General features: G+C 40.2%; 2 protein-coding genes across 11 annotated transcripts in view; one reads left to right on the top strand and one right to left on the bottom strand.

Moving 5' to 3' along the window:
• Supt20h (SPT20 homolog, SAGA complex component) overlaps positions 1 to 15,684 on the top strand; it is a 34,028-nt gene extending 18,344 nt beyond the window's left edge. For 4 of the 9 annotated variants that reach the window (XM_048424869.3, XM_048424870.3, XM_048424871.3 and 1 more), the window contains exons 16-26: positions 334 to 366; positions 1,343 to 1,451; positions 1,828 to 1,930; positions 2,211 to 2,366; positions 4,008 to 4,314; positions 5,033 to 5,190; positions 8,180 to 8,235; positions 10,538 to 10,693; positions 12,894 to 12,999; positions 14,496 to 14,614; positions 15,236 to 15,684. In XM_048424869.3, coding sequence (XP_048280826.3) covers positions 334 to 366; positions 1,343 to 1,451; positions 1,828 to 1,930; positions 2,211 to 2,366; positions 4,008 to 4,314; positions 5,033 to 5,190; positions 8,180 to 8,235; positions 10,538 to 10,693; positions 12,894 to 12,999; positions 14,496 to 14,614; positions 15,236 to 15,373 — 1,441 coding nt within the window. In that variant the 3' untranslated portion in view covers positions 15,374 to 15,684. The remainder of the gene's footprint in view (positions 1 to 333; positions 367 to 1,342; positions 1,452 to 1,827; positions 1,931 to 2,210; positions 2,367 to 4,007; positions 4,315 to 5,032; positions 5,191 to 8,179; positions 8,236 to 10,537; positions 10,694 to 12,893; positions 13,000 to 14,495; positions 14,615 to 15,235) is intronic. The other 5 variants (XM_085682439.2, XM_048424872.3, XM_048424875.3 and 2 more) reach the window with 3 other exon arrangements.
• Positions 15,595 to 23,040, bottom strand: Exosc8 (exosome component 8). 2 transcript variants are annotated; one of them, XM_048424879.3, is made up of 11 exons: positions 22,738 to 22,815; positions 22,031 to 22,067; positions 21,815 to 21,878; positions 21,320 to 21,393; positions 20,277 to 20,322; positions 19,137 to 19,242; positions 19,007 to 19,052; positions 18,078 to 18,174; positions 16,750 to 16,870; positions 16,075 to 16,181; positions 15,595 to 15,811 (listed from the first exon to the last, which is right to left on the bottom strand). In XM_048424879.3, exons 1-11 carry the CDS (start codon positions 22,752 to 22,754, stop codon positions 15,696 to 15,698), a joined length of 831 nt encoding a protein of 276 aa, XP_048280836.1. In that variant the 5' UTR covers positions 22,755 to 22,815; the 3' UTR covers positions 15,595 to 15,695. The 2 variants fall into 2 exon arrangements, with proteins under 2 accessions (XP_048280836.1, XP_087755633.1); XM_087899507.1 differs by lacking the exon at positions 21,815 to 21,878 and having other exon boundaries at positions 22,738 to 23,040.
• Between the last annotated feature and the right edge of the window lie 672 nt (positions 23,041 to 23,712).

Below are 23,712 nucleotides of genomic sequence, written 5' to 3'. Positions count from 1 at the left end.
AAAATAATTGTACGAATGACTTCTAGAGTCAAATTAAATGAATAAAAAGCCACAGGCCTTTCTGTAGTAGTACAGTGTTTGTAAATGTGTATAGTGGTACTTGGTAATTTTATTCCAGATTGTATAATAATAAACAAACATTAAATTTCTCATAAAGCAAATCAGCCAAATTGATTATTTTAGGATGAATGTAAAACTTGAGCATTATTTCTCAAGTTTAATTAATTTTTTAATGAAATGATACATTGTTATATATTAAAGACATTATAAAGGTTAACCTAAGATGTTTTAAGACATTCTTACTAATACATCTTTTTCTTGGTGACCTTTTAGGTTCATCATTGGGTCCAAGACTGATGCAGAGAGGTAAAGTGCATTTGCCCCTTTAATTGGTCAGACTGGATGTGACTACATCTTTGTGGGCCAAGTGTTCTGTGTCTGAGTCACAGATGTTGATTCTGTTACTCATGTCACTGCACATCACTTCATTACTCTTAGGTCGTGGGTTAAATCACTTAATATTAAAATCTCATAGGCCATTTTCATGGTATTTTAATACCCTGGATATTTTTTCATCGAATTAAGAAAATAAAGACCATGTTTAAAGTACAGTTTGTTTTAGGTAAGAAAATTTAGACATCTGAGAAAGACGATTTTAAGGGGGAAGTTTATAATCTAAGTCAAAGGGAAGGGAATGAAAAATTTTATTTTCTGTTCATTGGTTTATTTATATTGTAATCAAGGATGATATTAAACTTATAATTACCTTTATAATTTCTATATTTGAAGTAAGATCTTAAAAGGTGCCTTTATATGCCTTTATCTTGATTAGCAGAAAAGATTTAAACATTACTTTGTTGTTGGAAAGATTAGAATACGCTTCTCTTCATTCCATTTATTTAGTGTGTGAGCTTGTGTTGTCAGTGTGCAGTTGGCCAGTGTGCAGGAGCTGGTTCTCCTTCCGCCGTGTAGGTTCAGGGGAGTAAACACAGGTTGTGAGGCTTGGTGGCAAGCACCTTTATCCGGCTCCATAGCCCAGAATACACTTTTTAAGATGGGAATTCCTCATGTAGCTCAGTCTGGCCTTGAACTCTTGACAAGACTAGTTGCCTTTCTCCTGTGAAACAGTAGGTCTTTGGTACATACTGATGAGAATTTACTTTTAGGTCCCAGGTTTGTCTCAGCACTTGTGGTTGGGCAGTTAGGGAACACTTGTAACTCAATGGTGGAGTGCCTCATTTTGATTTTTCTATTTTCCAGTAATAGCATTACTTATTTCCTGTATGATTTGTCTTTAAGACAAATTTTGTTAATTCTTACCTATTTTTTCCTACTATTTCAGGGTAGTCAATCAGTACCAGGAGTTGGTCCAGAATGAAGCCAAATGCCCAGTGAAGATGTCACATAGCTCTAGTGGTTCAGCCAATCTCAGTCCAGGAGAGGAGACAGAGGTACGTTCGCGCCATTGGTGCCTTGTACCTTGTTGTTTCTCAAGGAGCCTGAGAAATGTGAAGGGCAAGGGAGTTGCTTTTACTTTTAACTTTTTAATAATTCAGCTTTATGGTTGAAAGCTTCAAAAGTACTCAGTGATAGGTACAAGTTGTTATTCCTGTTAAAGGAAGGTAGACAGGGGTGACAGGTTTTCTTTCACTTTTGCTTTTCCCTGGGTCTCATATCACATCATCATGTATGTTACAGTTTGTGGATGTCATGGGAAACTGAGACAGTTCTCATACTGAGTACTTTGCAGTTGTAACTTGTTTTCATGTGGGAAATATAATGATACTAGCTTTAATATTAACAGTTGTGTTTAATGTCACTCCTCAGCAGCCCGAGACTGTGTCTGTTCAGTCTTCAGTTTTGGGGAAGGGAGTAAAACATCGACCCCCACCCATCAAACTTCCCTCAAGCTCAGGAAATAGTTCCTCAGGTATTATCCTCAACTATATTACCTAATAGTCATCTCTTTCCTAAAATGTTACTTATTTTACTCTGATAATTCACAGAATTTTTGAATTATGAATATAGGAAAAGACTTAATTTTATTTGTGTGTGTGTGTGTGTGTGTGTGTGTGTGTGTGTGTATACCTTTGCTTCTGGAGGTAGCTGGCTTGGGTGTGTGGTGGGGTCTGAACTTTGATCTTTAAGATTGCTTAGCAAGTGCTCTGAGCCATCTTTCCAGCCCTAGGAAATAACTTATGTTCTTCCAGGTAACTATTTTACAGCACAACAGGCCAGCAGCTTCCTTAAATCTCCAACTCCTCCTCCATCATCTAAGCCAAGTCTCTCTCGAAAATCATCTGTGGAGCTCAGTCAAGTCAGCATGCTTTCTCCTGCCACCCTGTCACCTGCCAGTTCTTCACAGAGTGAGTCATGATTTAAACTCTTGCAAAAATTTTCATAAAGCTTTGCAGTGGTGTTTCTTGAAGGCAGCTTTTATTCAGTCTGTGAAGTGTACCCAAAATGTATATAAGTTGCATGAAACTCCAGGTAGAATTCTTGTTGGCTGTGTATATTACATGCTTAATGTAATTATATTTGCTTTTCTGTGTCTATGTATGCACTCAGTGTATACCTTTCTTTCAGGCTTGTTGCCTATAAGCTTGTTGTCTTCTTTAAAATATACTTGGCAGTAAGGTTGCAGAGTATTATTTTCAGTGCCCCCTAGTATCTTTTTCTTACTATATAAGAAACTGTGTCTGATACCAAAAAGAAAATATGAGAGTGAATTATTGGAGATACTACCTTTGTATGTGTAAGACACCAGCAGGTTCAAGGTTATATGCAGTAAACTGAAGAGTAGTATTTGAAAGCATGCACTTCCACACTTTTGCAAGCTGTCACTAAAACGTGATCATCTGAACATAGGAAAGTAGAACTCTCACTTTTGGATACCCTTTTTAACAACAAGTAGAGGCAATATAGGAGTGCTAGGTTTAATGTGGAAGAATTTCTTCAAATGACTATCTGGATATATTAGGTACTAATTTGCGGGGGGAAATTCCAGTTTTTTAGCTTTTTTGGTTTTGTTTTTGTTTTTTTTTCTTGGTTGCTAATGTGTGCTGTCAGTGTACTGCACAGTGCTAGGATGGTCCTAGATATTAACATCTGCATCCTGATAGCTCAAAAGGTGTAATTTTTCTGCCTTCTTGTTTTGCACAAAGAAAAATAAATACATCTTCTGAAAGTCTTATTCATACTTCTCATGTTGTGGGTGTGGATTGTGGTGATCTGCTGCACACAGTTGTGTTAAGTCAGGGTGGGGTGACAGCTTCTGGACATTCACATCTCTCTCCTTTCTTTCTGCAGGACATGAAAGCTAAAAAGGAAACACCTCAAGAGCTTTTGCTTTACTTTTTTGGTTTCATTTTTTGTTTTTATTTTTTTAAAGTTGATAAACTGTGCATACTTCATTCACAACAGATTTTTCTATACATTCTACATTTAAACAGAAGTACACAGTTACTGTTAAAGATGCAGTATTATCTACACAGTACTTGCTTTACTCTTTGTAAATTTGTCAGGGTAAACTTGGTATGTTGGGAAGTAAACATGTATATCTTGGTGCCAAATATAGCTGATAACCTTGTGTAGCTTACTAAAAATGTCCAGTTTATCTCAGTTAAACTAAGTAAGCAGTATTAAGGAAGTCTTGAACTATTGAAATCATAAATAACAAAAATTAACTTTTCAACCTTGTAGACAAAAGACGGCATGTAGGAGACTAACTTTTCAGTGGGTGTTGTGGTAGAGTGTAAGTGTACTTCCACTGTTTCTGTGATAGCATCTGGAGTGGGATTTTAGGTGATATACTGCATCCTTAATTGTAATTGAGTGTAACAACACTCATGGATCTTGTAGAGAGTTAACACTTTTAAAAAGAGTTCACTGCTTTTAAAAAAATTGGAACAAATTTATCAGTGCTAAGTAAAATTCCATTAACCTTATTTTAAAAAGGACCGGCCATTTATAACAAACTAGCAATTTTTATTTTTCTCAATGAGCAGGATCTGGAACTCCTAAGCCATCTACTCCTACACCAACCCCTTCATCGGCCCCACACCCTCCTGATGCTCAGAACTCAACTCCTAGTACCCCTTCAGCCACCCCATCTCCCCAAGATTCAGGCTTCACCCCTCAGCCCACTTTGTTCACTCAGTTTGCTCAGCAGCAAAGGGCTCTGAGCCAGGCAATGCCTGTGACAACCATTCCTCTTTCCACCATGGTAACATCTATAACAACAGGAAGCACGGTCTCCCCGATCATGGCCGACTCTGCTGGGCTTAACTCCGTCAGTGTAGTGAGCTCTGCTGGGTAAGTTGACAATGTTAAAGACTGTTTTATTTGTGAGATTAAGAACAAATTTTACATTACACTGAAAGGTGGTATTCTGATATAGTTAGGAGCTGCTTCATGTGAATGGTATAATTTAATAACTGTTACCTATACACAGGTGTATTTCACAGTTGCCCAGATTTTGTCATTTGACTGTTGTTATTGTCTTTGAATCACTAGGGCAGGACTTTTACTTCTCCTCACTCTGAAATGTCTAAGGATGTGCTCATTATGTAAGCTAGGCTTGTCACACTTTAGCACTAAAATGAAACTTAGCCTAGAAATTGAATTTTTTGAAAAAAAAATTTATTATATTTCTTGGGGGTGTATATGCCACAGTGCACATGTAGAGGTCAGAGGATGACTTGCAGGTTTTGGTTGGTTTTCTACCACCATCTTCATCTTCAGACTCGGCAGATGCCTGCTGAGAGCCATGTCACCTGCCCTAGGAATTAATTTTTTTTTATTGTTTTGGTTTTTTGAGGCAGGGTTTTTTGTGTAATAGTCTTAGGTGTCCCGGTAGTAGCTCTGTAGAACTCACAGAGATCCACCTGCCTCTGGGATTAAAGGCGAGCGCCACCAGTGCCTGGTGAAGTTAATTTTTAAGACAGAATTTGTTTTATAGTTTTTTAATCTGAAGAACTGTGAGACTGTATTTGTGTTTCTAGTGTGTAATGCTCTGCTCCTTACCCTGCAGTGGAGCCCAGGCTCTGAAGAGTGCCTCAAACTCCATGCTGGGCTGTGACACTGGCACCATAACTCCTGCAGGAAAAAGCCTGGGCAGCGACCTTCTTCCCTCAGGATGTCTCTTAAGTAATGCATTGCCCAGCGCATTGCCCACAACTTCTCAGACAGGTTAGAATAAGTGCATGTGAAAGTTTATTGTGTATGTGTGTGTTTATTTGTATTTAGTGATTTTTTTTTTAAAGATAGGGTGTTATTGGTGTTTTTACTCTTTGGTCTTTAGGAGGCCCGCCACTTAACTCCCAAATAAATACACACAAAGTCTTATTCTTACTTACAAATGCTCAGCCTTAGCTTGGCTTATTTCTTTTATTAAATTATCCTTTCTATCTCTTGTTTCTGGGCTTTTAGCTTTCTCTATTTCTGTATACCTTTCTTTACTTTCTACTCCATGGCTTGCTGTGTAGCAGATGTCCTCCTCCTTTGCCTCTCTGCCCTCTCCTCCTAGATTTTCTCCTATTTATTCTTTCTGCTGACAGCCCTGCCTATCCTTTTTCCTGTCTTGCTATTAGCCATTCAACTAAAAATAATAAATAGACCAATCAGGTGTTGTAGACAGGCAAAGTAACACAGCTTCAGGGAGTTAAACAAATGTAACATGAAAGAATGCAACACATCTTTGCATCATTCAACAAATATTCCACAGCATGAACAAATGCAACACATTTTAAAATAATATTTCACAACAACAGGATCTCAAAAACTGACTTCCTGCTTGGTATGTGCTGATCTTCCTATTTTTACCTACCAGAGCTGGGATGACTGGTTTGTGTCTCTATACCCAGACTTAAAAGCTGTTATTTTAAGGACATACATTACTAAAAACATTTAGTTTTTTTATTTCATAGTTTTATTTCTCAGATACTTAAAAGGCCTTTTTTAGTTCTAATATACCTAGCAAACAGCTTCTGGGAAGAAACCTGGTAAATCTATGAGTTTGTACACATGTCTTCTGCTGTGTATAAATAATAATAATAATAAATAAGTAACCTTATTCTTGTCAGTAGTAATGACAATAAAAATATATATGTTCTACCGCTTTTGGCATGGTAGCTAAAAACCTAAATTCTTACTTGTATAATTTTTGGAAGTTGCTTTTTTATATTATTTTTCCCAGAAATAAAATAGTGATAGTAATAATAATTTTTCTCATAGGAGAATAAATACATGTCAAACATTATTTATATTGTACCTGTGCCATTAGGAACATTCTTGTTGCCATCCTTTATAGTAGTAGTAGGTCTTGGATAGTTATTACCTTGTGGCCCAAAGCAGTGGGAACAAGTGTGCTGGTTATGATGCCCTTTAATGAATGTGTATAATGCCTAGAACCAATTCCTTTTCTTACCAGTGTTGGGAGTAGATGGGCAGCTCAGAGATAAACCGACCAAAAGCTTTCTCGGCTATGGAAAAAATCTAGAAAGTATAACATGAATATGTTGTTATTTTCTAATTCTAGTTGTGCTTATTTTGATGAGAAGGAGCCATGGATATTAAAGTCACATCCAGAATTTTAGATATTTAGATTTATGTGTAAGTGGCTTCTAGGGTACTAGGTTTACATTGTTCCAGTGCTGTCCTTAGAGAAGCCATTTAATTCTTTCCCCAGACTCAGTATCATTTTCATTCTGACTTGACTTGTTCCTTAGGAGAAAGAGGAAGTCTACTAGTGCCTTTGATAAGCTGGAAAGCTGCATGCAGGAGTCATGTTCCTTTGTATGCAGTGCCACAGTGAGACACTAAGTGGATGCCAGGACAGCAGTGATAGCACAAGCCATTTCTCCTCAGGGACCGTTTTCTGAATGGGACATATCTGAGACTTCTTCAGGTTCTTGTACAAAGCTTTGATGACATCACGTATCAATTTTCTATATCTTTTCTATAAATAACATCTGATAGAGGACTACATATATTTTTGTTAATTTTTTAAGTGCTTCCCATGTCTTCCTCCCAAATGTTTGATTACAGGCACAAACCACTGTACCTAGAGTAGATAATTTTTAATCTGTATTTATTTTGATGTGAACAAAATTTGCGCTTATTTTTATGTTTTGTGGGGCACACCATTTGAGACTGGGTCTCACTATGTACCCGTGACTGTTTTGGAACTTACTATGTAGATCAGACTGGCCTTGAACTCACAGAGATCCTCCACCTCTTCCTCCTGAGTGCTTGGTTAAAATGTGTGCACCATCACACTAATTTGCACACACTTAGAGACCAGGGTCAACAGACTGTAGCTATACAGTCTGCCAAGAATGTTGTTTTATATCTGTATGTGTGAGCATCCTGTGGCTCAAATTCAGAATCAGGACAGCCTGCAGTCATCTGTTCTGTCCTTCACCATGTGAGTCCTGGGGTTGAACTCAGGTCATCAGGGCTTGGCGGCAAGTGCCACTACCCATGAGTTATCTTGCTAGTACTTTGTTTTGTCTTTCCTTAAATTTGGAATTAATAAGCCATTATATCATAACTTTGGTTTTTATCTTTACAAAAGTTAAGTGTTCTTTTAACATTTTGGTGATTGGTATTTGTTTTTTTGAGTTTGTTTTTTTTTTTCTTTGTTTGTTTGTTTTGAGACAGGGTTCTGCTGTAGTTTTAGAGCTTGTCCTAGAACTAGCTCTTGTAGACCAGGCTGGCCTCAAACTCACAGAGATCCACCTACTTCTCCTTCCCAAGTGCTGGGATTAAAGGTGTGCGCCACCACCGCCCAGCGGTGATTGGTATTTGGAACGCAATTTAGTATTTATTGTATATCACTGAGGAATGTAAACAAGTGGCAGTTAAAATGTGTTTGCACAATGGCAGCAGTTTTGTTCCTTTCACGATGTGTAGGTAATTCTAGATGACTTACTTCAGCAGTATGAGAAGTGAAGAAGTCTGAAATGTAGAATATAGTTTCTATCTAGTACCCCGCAACTTTGAATAAAATGTCAATAGTGATAATACTAAAACAGTTCTTTTGTTGTAGAAGGGTTTTTAAATTATGTGTAAATTAATCATTTGGAGAAAGGACAGTGATGTATTTTCATATGTTGAAGTCTAAATTTTTATTTGTAATGCTTTCAGTTCTATTATAACCATTACTTTTATTTAACAGGTATCCCATTTGGTTTAAAAAATACTTCAAGTCTCAGGCCTTTAAATCTACTCCAGGTAAACATAAAAGAGTGCTTTTGACTTAAATTTTTATATTTTGTTTTTTTAAAACAGCGTATATTTATACATGTTAGCATATGAAAATTTGAGGTCTATCTGGAATATTCTAAGGGTATATGTATTGCTACCTTTATGTAGTTAAGTGCAAATAAAAATAATGGGTGTTCTATAGATGCAGCGTTCGTTGGCTTTAGTCCCTGTCTGATCAAGAGCTTGTTACCCCAGTGAGGTGGTCCTGGAAAAGCTCCAGTCTACAGTAGTGGCAGTATGAACACTTGCAGACATGCATGTGCTGTTAGCTCACCTTGAGTTTTTGTGCTTAGAGGTTTCAAAACTTTGGTATGCATTATTTCCCCCAAGGAAGATTATACTTTCTTTTTTTTTTTTAGATTTATTTATTTATTGTGTACACAGTGTTTAACCTCCATGTATGCCTGCAGGCCAGAATTGGGCATCAGATCTCATTACAGATGGTTGTGAGCCACCATGTGGGTTGCTGGGAATTGAACTCAGGACCTCTGGAAGAGCAGTCAGTGTTCTTAACCTCTGAGCCATCTCTCCAGCCCCGATTATACTTTCTTAATACAGTGGTAGATAACTACTAGTCGTTCTATAAATGTTTGTTGGGTCTAATATATACCGAATGATGTGGCCGCCTTACCTTTTTTCCATTACAATATCACTGTACTCTAAAGCGATAGAACATGGAGACTGAGTGCTCGGACCACCTGCTTCACATGGGCACGGCCTCAGGTTGAAGACCTAGCAGTGCATGAGAGAGGAGACGAGGACTAAAGACTAGAGCACTCTGAGTCCCATGCTAGCTCCTTTACTTCCTGGTCCCTCTGTGTGCTCCAAGTTCCTTATCCCATTACCCTCTCTTGTTCTACTTCCCCTTCTTGATGTATAATTCTTTTAGTTAGCATATAAAATAATGGCTTTCATTATAGTATGTCCTTTTCCTTACTTATATTCACTTATCTTCATTTCCTGCTCCTTCACACTGGTCTCCTTTTTTCCTCCACAGAGTGTCCCCTCTCCTTTCAGTGTGCATGTGACTGTTTAAAATGTAGACTCTACATACTATTAGATGCTTGATACTTCTTTTTGTGTTTTTCTGCTGTTACCCTCAACTTGCTTTACTCTTTTCCCCACGGTTCTTTAATAGTCACATATTAAACTAGTAATTTGGAAAATAGATAGTTGTCTATGGAGAACTTAAAGGTAGACTTGAAGATAAAGATCTGATGATAATACAGAACTGTGGATATTATTGAGAAATAGCAATACCGGACAAATCAGCCAACCTCATATATAACTGATAGGGAAGTCTGGATTGAACTAAAACTGTTTATGTGGTAGAAATACACTGTCAGTATGTGCAGGCCAGTGGCAGAGCTGTGCACTGGTGATGTGGGCACAGCTAGAGCATACTGCTTCATGTTAGCATATGTCTTGAGAAGTCTTTCGTGACGGATAAAAAGGAATGAGAACAAAGCCGCTCTGTCTGCTAGTAAAAAGGAAATACTGAGCCTGGACTGTGTCAGATTTAGTGGGTTTGGTTTTCTTAACCAAAGGATTGCTTTTTTAATTTAATTTGGGTTCAGAATAAGAGCAAGATAAAGGTCTCTACAGTAAAGGCACTTTCTTAATCAACCCTAGGATTCCTTACCCTGTTCTATTAAAATGGTTATTTTTAGGGTTATTGCTAAAAGACTAGAACAAATTTGGGAGATGGGTTGTCTTACACAAATTTCTGAATCATAACTTTGGTTTTTGAGGACAGATTGTGAAGTTCAGGTTGGCTTTGAACTCTCCCTTCTCAGCCTGCCAGGTGTTAGGAATGAATATAGGCAGGCATTCCAGTGTGCCACGATGCCCGTTACTTTGTTCAGTTTCTTAGTGTATGTGATGGTTTTTGTGGGGATGGGAGAAGAAGTGATAAATATTTGAAAATTGTAAATTTGGATAGCTGACTATTAACTAGAAGCAAGAAATTTATATTTGAAAATAATATGGGGGGTGAGAAAGCAGTAGGACTTAAAAATAATGCCTGGTTGTAGCCTGATGAAGCGCAGGTAGCTTATTTTGCTTCTGTGTGGTGTATGTGGCAGTTTAAAAGCTGGCCCAGCAGTTGCTGAGGTCCATCTCCAGTCCTTCTCTTGCTGTCTTCATCTGTTTCAAGCACCTAGGAGAGTGCTTGACCCCTAGCTAATTATCTATGGATATTTGTAAGGGAATTTAAATATTTTACATGGGAAAAATGGAAATAGCTAATTCTTGTTTAAATTCTGAATAGCTTCCTGGTGGTTCACCGATGTTTAACACTCAGCAGCAGCAGCAACAGCAGCAACAGCTCCCTCAGTTTGTACAACAGCCCCAACAGCAGCAGCTACAACTCTCTCAGTTTGTACAACAGCCTTCAGCTTCAAATCCCCAGCAGTCAGAGGAGCAGGTATGGGATTTTTAGCATCTTTCTGTATTTGCTTCCATCCTTTCATCCTTTCACTTTTAAAAAATAAATTTTGTTTTCTTTATGTCTGTGTATGGGTAATGGTGCACATGAGTCCAAAGGACTGGTAGGTTCTGTCCTCCTTCCACTGTTGGGTTCTGTGATCATCCTTGGGAAAAAGTGCCTTTACTGAAATACAGTGTTGGAGCTTTTTGTTGTTGCTGTTTTTGAGGCAGACTTTTACTCCGGCTTAGCTGGGAACTCAGCATTCATTCTGCCCCAGCACCGAGTGCTGGGATAACACGTGTGAACAGTGCCAGCTGTTTGCCATTTAAGTAGTATTGAGTACATTCACACTGTTGCACAAAGTATTTTTCATCTTGCAAAATTGAAATTCTATAAGCAACTGATAACGTCCTCAGTCCAAACACCACCATTGTGCTGTGTTTTTGATCTTAACCATCCTGAGTGCCTCATGTAGGGAGATGGAATAATGGTCCATGTGTCCTTTTGCATCTCTTGCTGTCTCCGCAGACAGATCATCATTTGGATATGTGTCAAGAACTTGTTGGGTCTTACAGTGCTTCTCTTACTTCCCTGAGACACTACAGTGTTCTACTGTTGTGCTGCACTGTCTTACACTCCCAGCAGCAGTGTGAACAAGGGTCAGTCTTTCTACATCCTCACAGATGGCTGCCTAACTTCTGTTCTTGGGGGTTTTTACTTTCTGCTATACTTTTGCATTCATATTGAAGAGATATGATTGACAAATTCAACTGATGAAACTTTTCACCTTTATTTTCCTCTTAAGAGTTTGGCAGTTTTACTTGCCTTTCTTACAATTTATCAGAATATCTCTCTCTCTCTCTCTCTCTCCCTCTCTCTCTCTCTCTCTCTCTCTCTCCCTCTCTCTCTCTTTGACTTTATATGATCTTGAGAGGGATGAAAAGACAAAGATGACAATCTTGTTAAAATTTTATTATTTTTATATGTATGGGTGTTTTGTTTGCATGTCTATGCACCATGGGCACTGTGTCCTATTGTTATGCATGGTACCTGTGGAGGCCAGAAGAGGTTATAAGTTCCCTTGGAACTGGAATTACAAATGATTGTGAGTCACTGGGTGCTGAAAATCAAACCTTGATTCTCCAGAAGAGCACCTAATGCTCTTAATCACTGAACCATCTCTCCAGCCCAAATTATTTTAACTCTTATAATCTTAATTTATTTAGTTATTTCACCTAAGATCCCGAAGAGTGGCCTTTATCCTTTATTGTGATGAAACCTATTATATTTAGCGTGTGTGAATATTGTTTTTTTTGCAACAGGCCCTTACTCTGTAGCGCAGGGTAGCATCAAATCTAGCATTAGTTCCAAGCACTGGGATTGCAGCAGGAGCCTGACAGGCACAAGTGCTTTCTCAATTATTGAGTTGAGTAATTCTATCCATTCATTTCCTCCTCAGCTCTGCTTAGGCTGCTTTCCACAAGTTTTGATACATTATATTTCTATTTTAATTCTACAAAATACTCTCACTTGATTTTAACAGTAATTTTTTTCTGTCCTCCTTCTAAGTACTGGATTACAAGCTTGAACCACCACAGCTGGTTTTGAAGCTTTAAATGTAGACATTTAGAATCAGTATGGCCTAATTGACCTCTATAATTAGTAAGTGACCCTCTATATCTCAAATTTTGCTTTCTTTTATTAATACTGATTGTGTACCTTTCCTATTCGTTTTTTGCTGAATGCTTTAGTAGTTGATAGTTAATTTTTATTCATGGTTTTTAGTTATTATTCTAGCTTGCTGGTAAATATCTCATTCTATTTGTGATATATATATATATATATACATATATATATATATATATATATATATATATATATATATATATATAGTCTTTGTGGTCATTTTAGGAAAGAAATTGTATCAAATGCATTGCTTTTGTGAATTTTTGGGGTTTCCTTTTGTTTTATAATAGCACTGTTCTGGAAGTGATGTGAGGTTTTAATTTAGCATTTGTTTTTTGTTCATTCCAAGCCTGCTACTTCTACATGTGTTCATAATTTCATAATTTATATTTCTATGAAACCCAAGTTTATTCTTCCTCAAACATCAAAGAGATGCTGTCTTTTCACTGGCTCAATTTGTTTTGCCCTTTTTGCACAAGTCACATACTTTTTTTCTTTTTTTTAAATTCAGGGATCTGAACAAGTTTTAACTGCTCAAGAACAGGCCTTAACTGCTCAGCAAGCTGCTATTATTAATCTTACTGCAGTAGGAGGCTTTCCACAGTCACAGGCAGCTGGTGGGTATCATCCTGACTTCCTTCTGATCTCACTGTGTAAATTATTTCCCTTTTCTTCCTTGTAAGCATTAATCAGAAAAAGACTGAAGTGTTTAATCTGTGAACTACAAGATTAACAAACAGCTGACCAAGAATTTTTTCCTTAAAAATTACTTTGACGGCTTTGAATCAAATACATATATGTTCTCTTTACAGTGGTTAGGTGGCAAACTTTGACATGTCCATCTCAGTTCATAGAAAGCTGTCAAAGCAGTTTTCAGTGGTTAATTCTGTTTTCTTAATTACCTGGGCCCACATTGTCCTAGACTGCATCATTTTTCTCAGTTTGTATTGTATGAGTTAAATCTTTATAATTAGCAAAACTTATGTGAGCTACTTGTTTATAAAAATGAAACTAATGTGAATGCTCCCACTTGAAAGTAGGGAATGAATGAAAGTAGGAAATGGTAAACAAAAGGTATTGAATTCTGACTTCACATTTGAATAAGCCAAGAGATAGAATTTTAATAAAAATAATTAACAAAGCTATAATGGAATTAGAAGATTCAGTAAATTGTCCCTGTGTGCTGGCTGTGCCTTTAGATTTCTGTAACTTTGTTTTCAAGTTTAGCTGTCCCTTAGTGGGAGTAATTCACAGTTATGTTTTGAAACTAATTCTTACAAAGAGCTGTAATTTAGAATTTGTGAATTTCCAAATGCAGATTTGTAACTAATGTACCTTTACCACACAAGTCATTTTTCTAAAATAGCCATAGTAAATTTGTGAAAAGAATTGTAGACAGATCATAAGACTTTGTCTGGTTTCAGACAAACTGCAGTTACTTAAGCCTGGTCAGCCTTTTCACCTCTCTTTGAGAATGTGGAATGATGGATGGCCCGATCAGCTGTAATTAGTTCATCTCTGCGAGCTCACTAGATGTTGTATTTTAAAAGAACGTACATCATATAAGGGTGGCTTTCAGACAAAGGTCCAGTATCAAGTTCCATTGGGATGCAACGAGGATGTTATGGAGACAGAATGTAGTTGAGGTGCTAGAGTGTTTCAGCTTCAGAACACTGGGTACAATGCATAAACCTATAACCAAAGCGTTCTTCATGTGGAGAAAAGAGAATCAGGAATTAGCCGTTTCTACATAGTGGAGGCCAGCCTGGGATGAGACGAGAGAGAGAGAGAGAGAGAGGGAGAGAGGGAGGGAGGGAGGGAGGGAGGGAGGGAGGGAGGAAGGAAGGAAGGAAGGAAGGAAGGAAGGAAGGAAGGAAGGAAGGAAGGAAGGAAGGAAGGAAGGAATGCAGTACTTTAGTCTGTGTACTCCCTTCCCTCTGTATAACCAGAATTTTCTGGAATCAGTGATACCCTTAATTAGCAAGAGACAAAATTTATTTTGAAATTGGTATAATTTGTTACTTAAGGTAATTTCTATTTTTCTCATTTTCTATGCTGTTTTCTAACCCTGGTCGCCTTCAAACTTTTTAACTATCTTCCCCTTCTCCTGTAGTCTTGTCTCAGCTTGGCTCTGCCGAGAACAGACCTGAACAAAGCCTTCCTCAGCAGAGACTCCAGCTCTCCTCTGCCTTACAGCAGCAGCAGCAGCAGCAGCAGCAACAGCAGATTCAAGTAATCTAGCACCTTCATTTGATTAATTAAAACCCTTAAGTTTCAAAATACTGCCTTGCAGTGGGGCTTTCCTGCTAAAGCAATTGGTCAGTAACTTAGTTTTATTTTTAGAAATCTGACATGCTATTCAGCTTGGAGCACTAAGTGTAAATTATAATACTGCATACTTTAAATTATAATACTGCATACTTTAAATTCTTTTTAAGGGCTTGGTAGCACATTTCACACATCTCTTTAATGTGCATTGTACTTTGTAATAGTTTTAAGTGCCAATTATTAACTTGATGATTCTATGCTGTGGGAGTGTTCCCGTTGGTTTAGAAAAGTGTTGCAAATTACTTTAGGAAAGGGTGTCAGCACACTATGATCAACTCTTGATAGTTTATTTTGCTATGAATTATCATTATACAACAAAATGGTAACTGAAGTTGCTGCATTACTGCAGTATGGACTGCCAGGGCTAAGTAACAGATAATTGTATCATTTTTAAGACTCGTATTTAAAGCTTTTGTTCCCCCATGCTTCCTCTCTGAGGCTTATTTCCATGACTCCTGGGAAGCAACTGGCCACACCTGTGCATTTAACATAACGTGATCTCTTTTCTCCCCCTCCGTTTTGCAGCAGTTGCGATTCTTGCAACATCAGATGGCTATGGCAGCAGCAGCCGCACAGACAGCCCAGCTACATCGTCACCGGCATACAGGTGGCCAGTCCAAGAGTAAAGTGAAGCGAGGCATGCCAACCACTCCAAAATTCTGAGCAATTTTTCTTTCCTTTTGTCTTTTCTTTCTTGTTTTTTACAAACACAAGACCATTGAATGAATTTCTGCTTCATTTTCCTCCTAAGATGTCAGTATTTTACATTGATAGATGGTGCATAGTTTATACAAAAGCACAACTCTGTGGTTCTTACATGGAGACGTGGTTAAATGTTTTTTTGTATATACCATCTACAGAAATAATCTAAGAACTACTAGAGATATCTTCCAAAAGAATGTAGTTTGGTATTTATTTAGTATAAAAAGCCTGTGCACAGTGTAATAAATACAATTTTTACATCTGTTTTGCAATTGTGGCGGCTTCATTTGTGTTTCATACTCTGAATGACTTCATCCAGTAGCTTGTTCACTTCTTTGTGTCTTGTGACTGCTCGACTCATGCAGTCCTGAAGTTTAGCTCCAGTAAGTCCACTCCCACCTGAAAAATTAGGCCAGTTTTCAGTGTTCCCATTATTTTGTGAAAGTTGAAGATCATGTCAAGTGTTTGTTTTGAAATCAAACAACATCTAAATCAAGTGGTGTGGTCTCAAGACTCTAGAAGACAAATATGTCCTAAGTTTAGGATGACACACAACACTGAAACAGCAAAGACCATCATAAACTTCCGTCAGCTAAGCAGCCAAACATCCCATACTCCACTTGACACCCCAGCTATTCCCCACTGCAGTGGAAAGGACATACCTGGCTTGTGAAGACAGCACAGTTTGCCTTCCTCATCCATTACTATTGTTAAGGTTCCTGTTGACAGATGTTCTTCCTCTCCAGTAGGATCAACTATCAGCAAAGTGCTACATTAACAACAACAAAAAGGTATTAAAACAATGTGCATTGAGGGGGGTAGGGTATCATTTCTAGGAAGAGACTAATTTCAAACAGTATTAAAAGACCTGCTTTGATTTCAGCCTATGGAAGAGCTAATCCAGGACTGAAGGAAGCCAGAGTGGCAGCACCCTGCAGCCCAGTACGTAGGAACTCCTTGCTGTTCAGCTTTGGGAATTTCTTAGATTCTGCAGCAAATACTGGAGGCAGTTTCAGAAGTTTATAGAGTAGTAGCTTGGAGCATAGCTCAGCAATGGAGCACTTGCCTGGTATGAACCAGCCCCATACAATCCCTGTCATCATAAAGGAAAAAGGGCATAAAGAAACATAGGGAATTGGTGAGCATAGAATTATCCTGTACATCAGGATGCCAAGCAGATGGAAGCTCCGACTAAAGGAACTGCAGGGCAGGGCTCAGATGTCCACGGCAAATTCGGGTTGGTGATCAACTGGAGGACATTTCTTGTAAAGAGAGCTAAATGACAAGGTAACAAGCTATTAGCTTAGAACCCAGAATGGTACATTTGGTTAACTTACTCATCAAACACAGCAAAGGAAGTTGCAACTGGGGTTGTTCTAACATTCAAATAACTTTTCTTCTTTAAATTAACTTCTGCTAAAGCAGTTTCTTCATTTATAGTTACTTCAGGCAAGTGTACTAGAAAAAAGGCAAGTAAACATATAAAATGAATATGGTACATAGCTTCATTTTAATTCTTTCTTAACTTTTCCCCCTATTTAGCTTATCCAGAACAATTACTGATTTGAGGGGATCTCACGATGTAGTGTAGCCCATTTAGCTTGGAATTCACTCTGGAATTAAGAGTTGTGTGCTATTCACCTGTTACCAGTATAGTTTTATTTTGTTTAAATATCTCATAACAATTGAGGTAACTATGGTGGATGAAAACTGCTTTTCAGAACATCTTATGTTCCAGCCAAGCTGGTTTTTGTTTTTATTTTCCCCCAAAAAAGGGTTTCTCTTATGTAGTCCTATCTTTCCTAGAACTCGCTCTGTGGACCAGGCTGGCCCAGATCCCCCTGCCTTTCCTCCCAAATGCTGAGATTAAAGGCATGCACCGCTGCCCAGCTCAAAGTATCTATAACACTCATTTAGTCATCTACCCTCCTAAAGTAGTAGGTGCTGCTCTTCAGTATCATTTTATTACAAAGGAAGCAAGCAGGCTAGACGGGTATTTAACTAGGACTATACTAGTTACTATTAACTGTATCTTCCACTCTAAGTTGGATGTTTTAGATAGAGGATCCTGTTTTGCAGTCTGAACTGGCTTCAAATTGCTGTCCTCACCTGTGTGCTGAGGTTACAGACACAGACAACCATGCCTGGCTTTTATTATCGATTGCAGGTCATGTAGAATGACCTGGAATATGCACAAGTGATAGTCAAAGACATTACCAAACTACCCAGACCCTTACTAAGAAACATCACTATCAGGTGATATTTATGTCTGCCTGTATGAGCTACCTGGATTACAGTGAGAATTCCCTATCCTAGTCAGTAGATTCTAGGAAGGATGGCTGTCCTAATGACTACATGTGGAAACAGTCAAAGCAGTTCTAAAACACTACAGAATATAAAACTAGGATGTCCACTTTGAGAAAACCCTGTAAATTTAACTAACTTAGGAGCACAAGCTGGGCAAGGTAGTTCATACTTAAAATATTATCAGCCTCTGAGAAGCTGAGGTAGAAGGATAAGTTCAAGGCCAGCCTGGGTTATGGGATACTGTCTCACAACACAAACGTGAATGACGATTACATCTCAAGAAAACCCTGCCAAAGGTTTTTGACCAGCTGGACTCTGACAGGATTAGCAAGAAAATGTTTTCATTTAGGCTGCTTACCATTCTTTAAAGCTGCTAACAAAGCAAACGTGCAGGCATCCAAAATATTTCCATCGTAGTCTAGGCAAATAAGGTCACAGTATAGGACCCAAGCAAGCTAAAATAGTTCACACAAAATAAGTTAGACCTGATAATAGAATACTGCTATTTCCTTAGGCTTAAGAATTACAGAACCGCTGACTAGATAAGTAAGATTTGAAAGCCTAAATTTTTCCCCCTTTTATAAAGTACGAAGCCAAAGTGGTCAGGTTGGGCAAGCCAGGCTTTTGACAAACCAACCAACAAGTGATAAACTTGTCCATTTCCCTAAGTAGAGCTATAGGTGCAAAGAGGAAGGTTTATTCTTGCTGCTAGGTTAGTAAATGAAAGGCCCAGCTATAATCTGTGCTCTTGATGTACAATGTAGGTTTTACGTGCTAGTTAGCACTATAAATTAGTAAAGGAGGGCACTATAGGAAGCTTCCACATGGGTTCACCGTAAATATCAACACAAGTAAAACCTGATCTAAGGGATAATAAAAGCCTTTTTTAAAGAGGAAAATGTGTGTGTGTGTGTGTGTGTGTGTGTGTGTGTTAACCTTGGCTTGAACGTTAGCTCCCAGACAGGTAATTTATTACTTGTTAGTTGGACACGATGGCAGAAACCTGTAATCCCAGCATTTGGGAGATTAGGGAAAAGGACCAAGAGGTAAAAATCAGCCAAGATACACAATGTGACCCTAGCTCATCAAACTAAAAAATCCCAGTTGGAAAGGATTTATTAAGCAATGGTTTATTTAGACAATTATGGAATAATGATCTTTTACAAAATCCCTTCTAAACTCTAGAATCTCAGGGTTTAAGGTTGTTGATTCATCCCCACTACCATATTAAATAAAGCACATGCACACAGCCACTTCAGAGTTCATAAGAGTTCAGTCTGTTCTTACCTTGCCTGGAGAGATGCATAAGTCCTCTTTCTTAATTATCTGTGAGCTTGATTTAATGATAAAGAACACAATAAATATTAAGGCAAAACATTTAATAATGCATGGTAAAAATTCTTCATAAAAGTCTTACTTTTCAATGACATCTGCAATGAACTGGCTGGCTACTTGGGCCTCTTCTCCAGGAGGTCCGGTCCGAAACCTCGACGAACACAGCGGTGGTAGGTCCACATTAGGAACTGAAAGAAACACTGCAGCTAGGAACTAAACTTCCCCCTGATAGCTGAGGTTCTGCTGTGGTCCAAAGGAACCATGCAGTGAGATTTCAGCAGACAGAGCAGAAGGCTGACCCACCAGAACGAGGGCAATGGAGATAAAATCAGTTTGCAAGGCGCTGGGCAGGCATCCAGGAAAGGAGTCTTTCATACAGATCACATTGGGACTTTCAGAGAGAAAAGGGAGGTCCAAAGCTCAGAGATTTGCCCTTGCTTTGCCTGGGTATATAAACTGAGAACTTTCCAGAATAGGAGAAGAGCAGGAGAAGAGTAATGAAACTGGTGCAGACAAGTAGAGTGGAGAGTTCATTTCACCCTCAGATCTAAGTCCCGCGCTTGCTGCAAATCTGAGCTCTGACAGGACACTGAGGCTGGCACTCAGAGGTCCCTGATAAGGTTCCTAGTACAGGGACTGCCCATAGCACAGGTGATGGCCATGGGTAATAGACTCTTCGGGTGGAAAGCACAGCAGTGTTAAAATTACTTTTTCTCAGATTGCCAAGCTCAGAGAAAAGGAAATTTATACTTGTCTAAAGTTTCCCACACTGCTTAAAGAGCTTATTATGCTTCAATCATAATTCTTTACAATTTTTCTGGTTTCTTCCCCCAAATACCTGTGTGTAGCAAGACAGTTCTCTGCTCACACCCAACTATTAAAGTTTTGAATGTTGGTTCCTACCTTAAAGAAAAGATAATCCAAGACAAAAATATTGCCGAGTCTAAACTGAGTGCAGACAGATTTCAGTCCGCACTGATGGCCTTTACCTACAACTAACTCTTGGATAAGGAATGTGTACAACTCAGTGTATAAACAGAGACAACCCACATGAGTTGGCAAAGTTCTGAGATGTACCTTACCTCTATTATCAAACAAGCAGAAAGCTTTGGGATGAGGGGACATTATTTCTGACCACTACCTCAATTATCAGAACTCCACTACAAGAGTTCACACGAGCTTACTCGTGTGTCTGTAAAAATTACAAGCGCATTTAACTCACCAACATATCCTCTATCAGGAGCATCTAGTGGTGGTGCTGCAAACTCCTACAAAAGCAAATAAATGTATTCCACTGAAAGGAGTCATTCAAAACCATGAAGACAGTCTAGGAGTTAGTTACAGACGCTGTACCGAAGACCTCCCCGGCCAGTAATCCCACGACGAGCATCTAGAATGCTTGGGGGATCGAGGACACTGGCACTGCCCTTCCCAATGGCTCACAGGGAAGTCAAAGAAGGGAGGCGTGAACAAACTGCTGCTTATTCTCATGACGAGGATCCGTGGGCTTCTGCCCCATCTGTGCACTTGTTCAGGAGCCGAGAATCTGAATTTAATCCCAAGTGACACAACATGGCTAGACTTAGTAACTAGTAGGAGTCACAAGTACGACAACTAATAGTAACTAGCCCAGCTCAGCTGTAGACACACACTTCCTAGGCTCAGAGGCTTGGGGCAAGTTATTTGACCTTATACGTTTCTCTGCTTTTATGAGGATAGGTGAACAGTACCTGCCTACTTGTAGGGGCTATTTCCAAGGTCCAAATGAGACAGCACCATTAAGTTCCAAGTATAAACCTGGCAAGGAGTACATGTTCTGATAGCTATCACTTCAGCGTGACCACAGAGCTCTGAAAGAGGAAAGTCGCTGAGTATAATGTCAGAAAGGACAGGCTTTGTCATCAGACCCTGTTATGAGCCTGACAAACCAGGGAAGCCACTGAACTTCATGGGCTGAGCAGGAGGTGGAGACCAGTCAATCAGCAAAGCTCCTAAGAAGGTGCTCCTAAGAGCAGGCAGCCAGCAGACAGCTACTGCTCCTTTAAGACTAACAAAGATTATGAACAGCTAAAAGCTAACACAAGCTAATTTCAAAACAATCTTACCAAAATTTTAAAGTACAAGGCGCTGAGATTCAGTTATTTGCCCTGGAAAGGGTTACACCCAGGTCGGGATAAATCTAAATTCCAAGCCCTAATTAACTACGACCTTGTGAGTCTGAAGCTAATTTGGAACTGGGCAGTCACCAGACACCAGCAAACCTACTGCTTTTACTCCGCAGACGACTGTGGTGTTCCCCAGCTTCACGAGAGCAGAACCATCCGCCGTGCTGATGGAGCCTGCAAAGGGAAACGTGGCACATATAAACAACCTTCTAAAAAAGCAAAGGAGAATGAATAAACGCATTTTATTTGACTATAAAGTCATTCAGATGCTTTAACCTGTATGGTTATCTGGCTCGACCTCTGCAGTTGCCTCTGGAACTTTGGACAGGTTCAGGTCAGTGATTTGAAAATGGTATGGCTACTTAATCTCTTTTCCTCTGTCCCCCAATCTGAGCTAATCAGCTTTAGATCAACTACAAAGATGATAATTATATATATATATACATATATATATATACATACATACATACACACACACAATCTTTAAACATCATCAAATACTTCAGGCATAGATAGTATAATTGGCTGGGGAAAAAGTGGCACACAGCATAAGGGGGCGGGGTGTCACAGTAACTGAAATGAAGTGTATCTTCACCTATGTTGACAGTTGTGGTTCTGAATTCCCCAAGTTCTCTTCCATCAGGACGGCAGTTTTCTTTCTAAATGTGTATAAGGAAATAGATTACATATGGATTTCACTGACGCAGGGGAGAACACATTAAGTCCCAATAATTTAAAGGAACGGAAAAAACTATGCCTAGAAGTATGATACTTATCAAAGGGCCTGATATGCGAAATCGCCTCTACTCACCAGAAATCTCCTGTAATACTCCAGGGGTTCCACAGTTCTGAAACATGGTTAAAAAAAAAAAGTGTTAAAGTCCGTCAGTGTGCATCCTAGAGTCTAAAGCCAGCACTTAAGGGTGTGACGCTGAGGCATCCATCTCCACACGCTCAGGTGTTAACCATAGTAATAAAAAGTCCTAACAGTAGCAACCCGTCTTCATCGGTCCGCTTTACTGTGCCCCAGTCAAGAGGACCGGAGTCCAAGGCCCTGGACACACTTAGAAGAGGATTCACTTGGGTGTCAGCAACGCAACTCTAGTTCTGAAGCTGGGGACTCAGCATCTGACGCCATGCGGTAATCTGCATAAGCGACCACCAAGGACTGTGTTTTTTGCAGTTACGGGAGGTTCCTGTGGCCTCATCAACTACACGCAGACAGAAGTAACAGCAGCTGTGAGTGCACGCCCTCGCAGACACACGAGATCGCGGTTTACACGCGTGGGCAGCCTGGCGCTCCATCAGAGCTCCCAAAGGTTTCAGGTCCTTCCGGAGGCGGCACTCCGGTTTCCCGTGGAGAGCGGCCTGGCGCTCGGATAAGAGGTCTGAGCCGTCCTGGCTGCGCTGTCGCTCAGCACCTCCCGTGGGCAGAGCCCTACCGCGGCCGCACGAGCACTCGGGTCCCCGCCGCCGCCACGCGCCACACCCGCGCCTCTTGTGCGCGCCACCACTCACTTGAACCCGGCCGCCATCTTCCCGCCTGCACCGCGCCTGCGCAGCCCGCCGCGCCTGCGCCCCGCCTTCTGCCGGCGTCTCCGGCGCAGGCGACTCGGAGGAGTCCTGGGTGGAGAAGGTGCTCCTTCTGTGGAGGCTGCTGTGCTCCCGGCTACGGGGCGTGAATAGCAGCTGGGGAGCCCGGGCGTCCCACGAGCGCCTTCTTACGACCAGGCCTGATGGGGAGGCCGGGTCGGTACGGTCACAACCGCCGTTGACGCCAACTCCGGCACGTGCACGCACAAACATACACGCGCGAAATTAACCGGGGAGACTCTAAAGCAGTCCGCGGCGCCAGGCACCCTTTGATGACTGCACTGCAGGGCACGGTGTGAGACTGGCAGCGCTGTCAGTTCGCACACGACCAGTGCATTGCACTCCGGGAGCGGCCGAGCAACCCTCGGTGGAGCCGTGCAAGAGCGCTGTGGGTGTCGCCGGGCTCCTGCAGTGGCGGGACGCGGGCCCCCGGGTGGCGCTGCGGGCGGCAGCCTTGGGCCAGCAAGGCCTCTCTCAGAAAAGGCTTGGCTGTTAGGCAAGTGACCTGCAGGATGGCTTAGCTGCTGCTGCCGGCTCACAAGGGTCAGCTAAATGTTGACTACCACGGTGCAAAAGATAATGTTTTTGCAGAGCAAATATAAAAAGAGATCGATGTAACCCGGTTTCTACGACTGCCTGTAGGTTCCTTTCACTGCATTTATAACTCCCACAGAAATGCCAACATGTCACCATGAAGAAGAGAAATTCTTCCTCAATGCCAGAGGCCAGAGGGAAACTTGACCCAGCACCTGGGACTCACCTACCAAACAGCTGTCTGTTCCCGTGCCTTCCTACAAGGAAGAGAAATTGTAATTCCTACTTGACTTCTTTCCCTGATGGGTCCTTGGGGGAGAAAGGAAATCCTGTAGTGTTTGCACTCAGAGAGGAGGGCACGGTTGG

Source organism: Myodes glareolus, chromosome 20 (assembly GCF_982192425.1).
Source record: "Myodes glareolus chromosome 20, mMyoGla1.1, whole genome shotgun sequence".
NCBI lineage: Eukaryota > Metazoa > Chordata > Mammalia > Rodentia > Cricetidae > Myodes > Myodes glareolus.
Note: the sequence above shows the minus strand (reverse complement) of the source record. Positions and strands in the feature narration are given on the sequence as shown.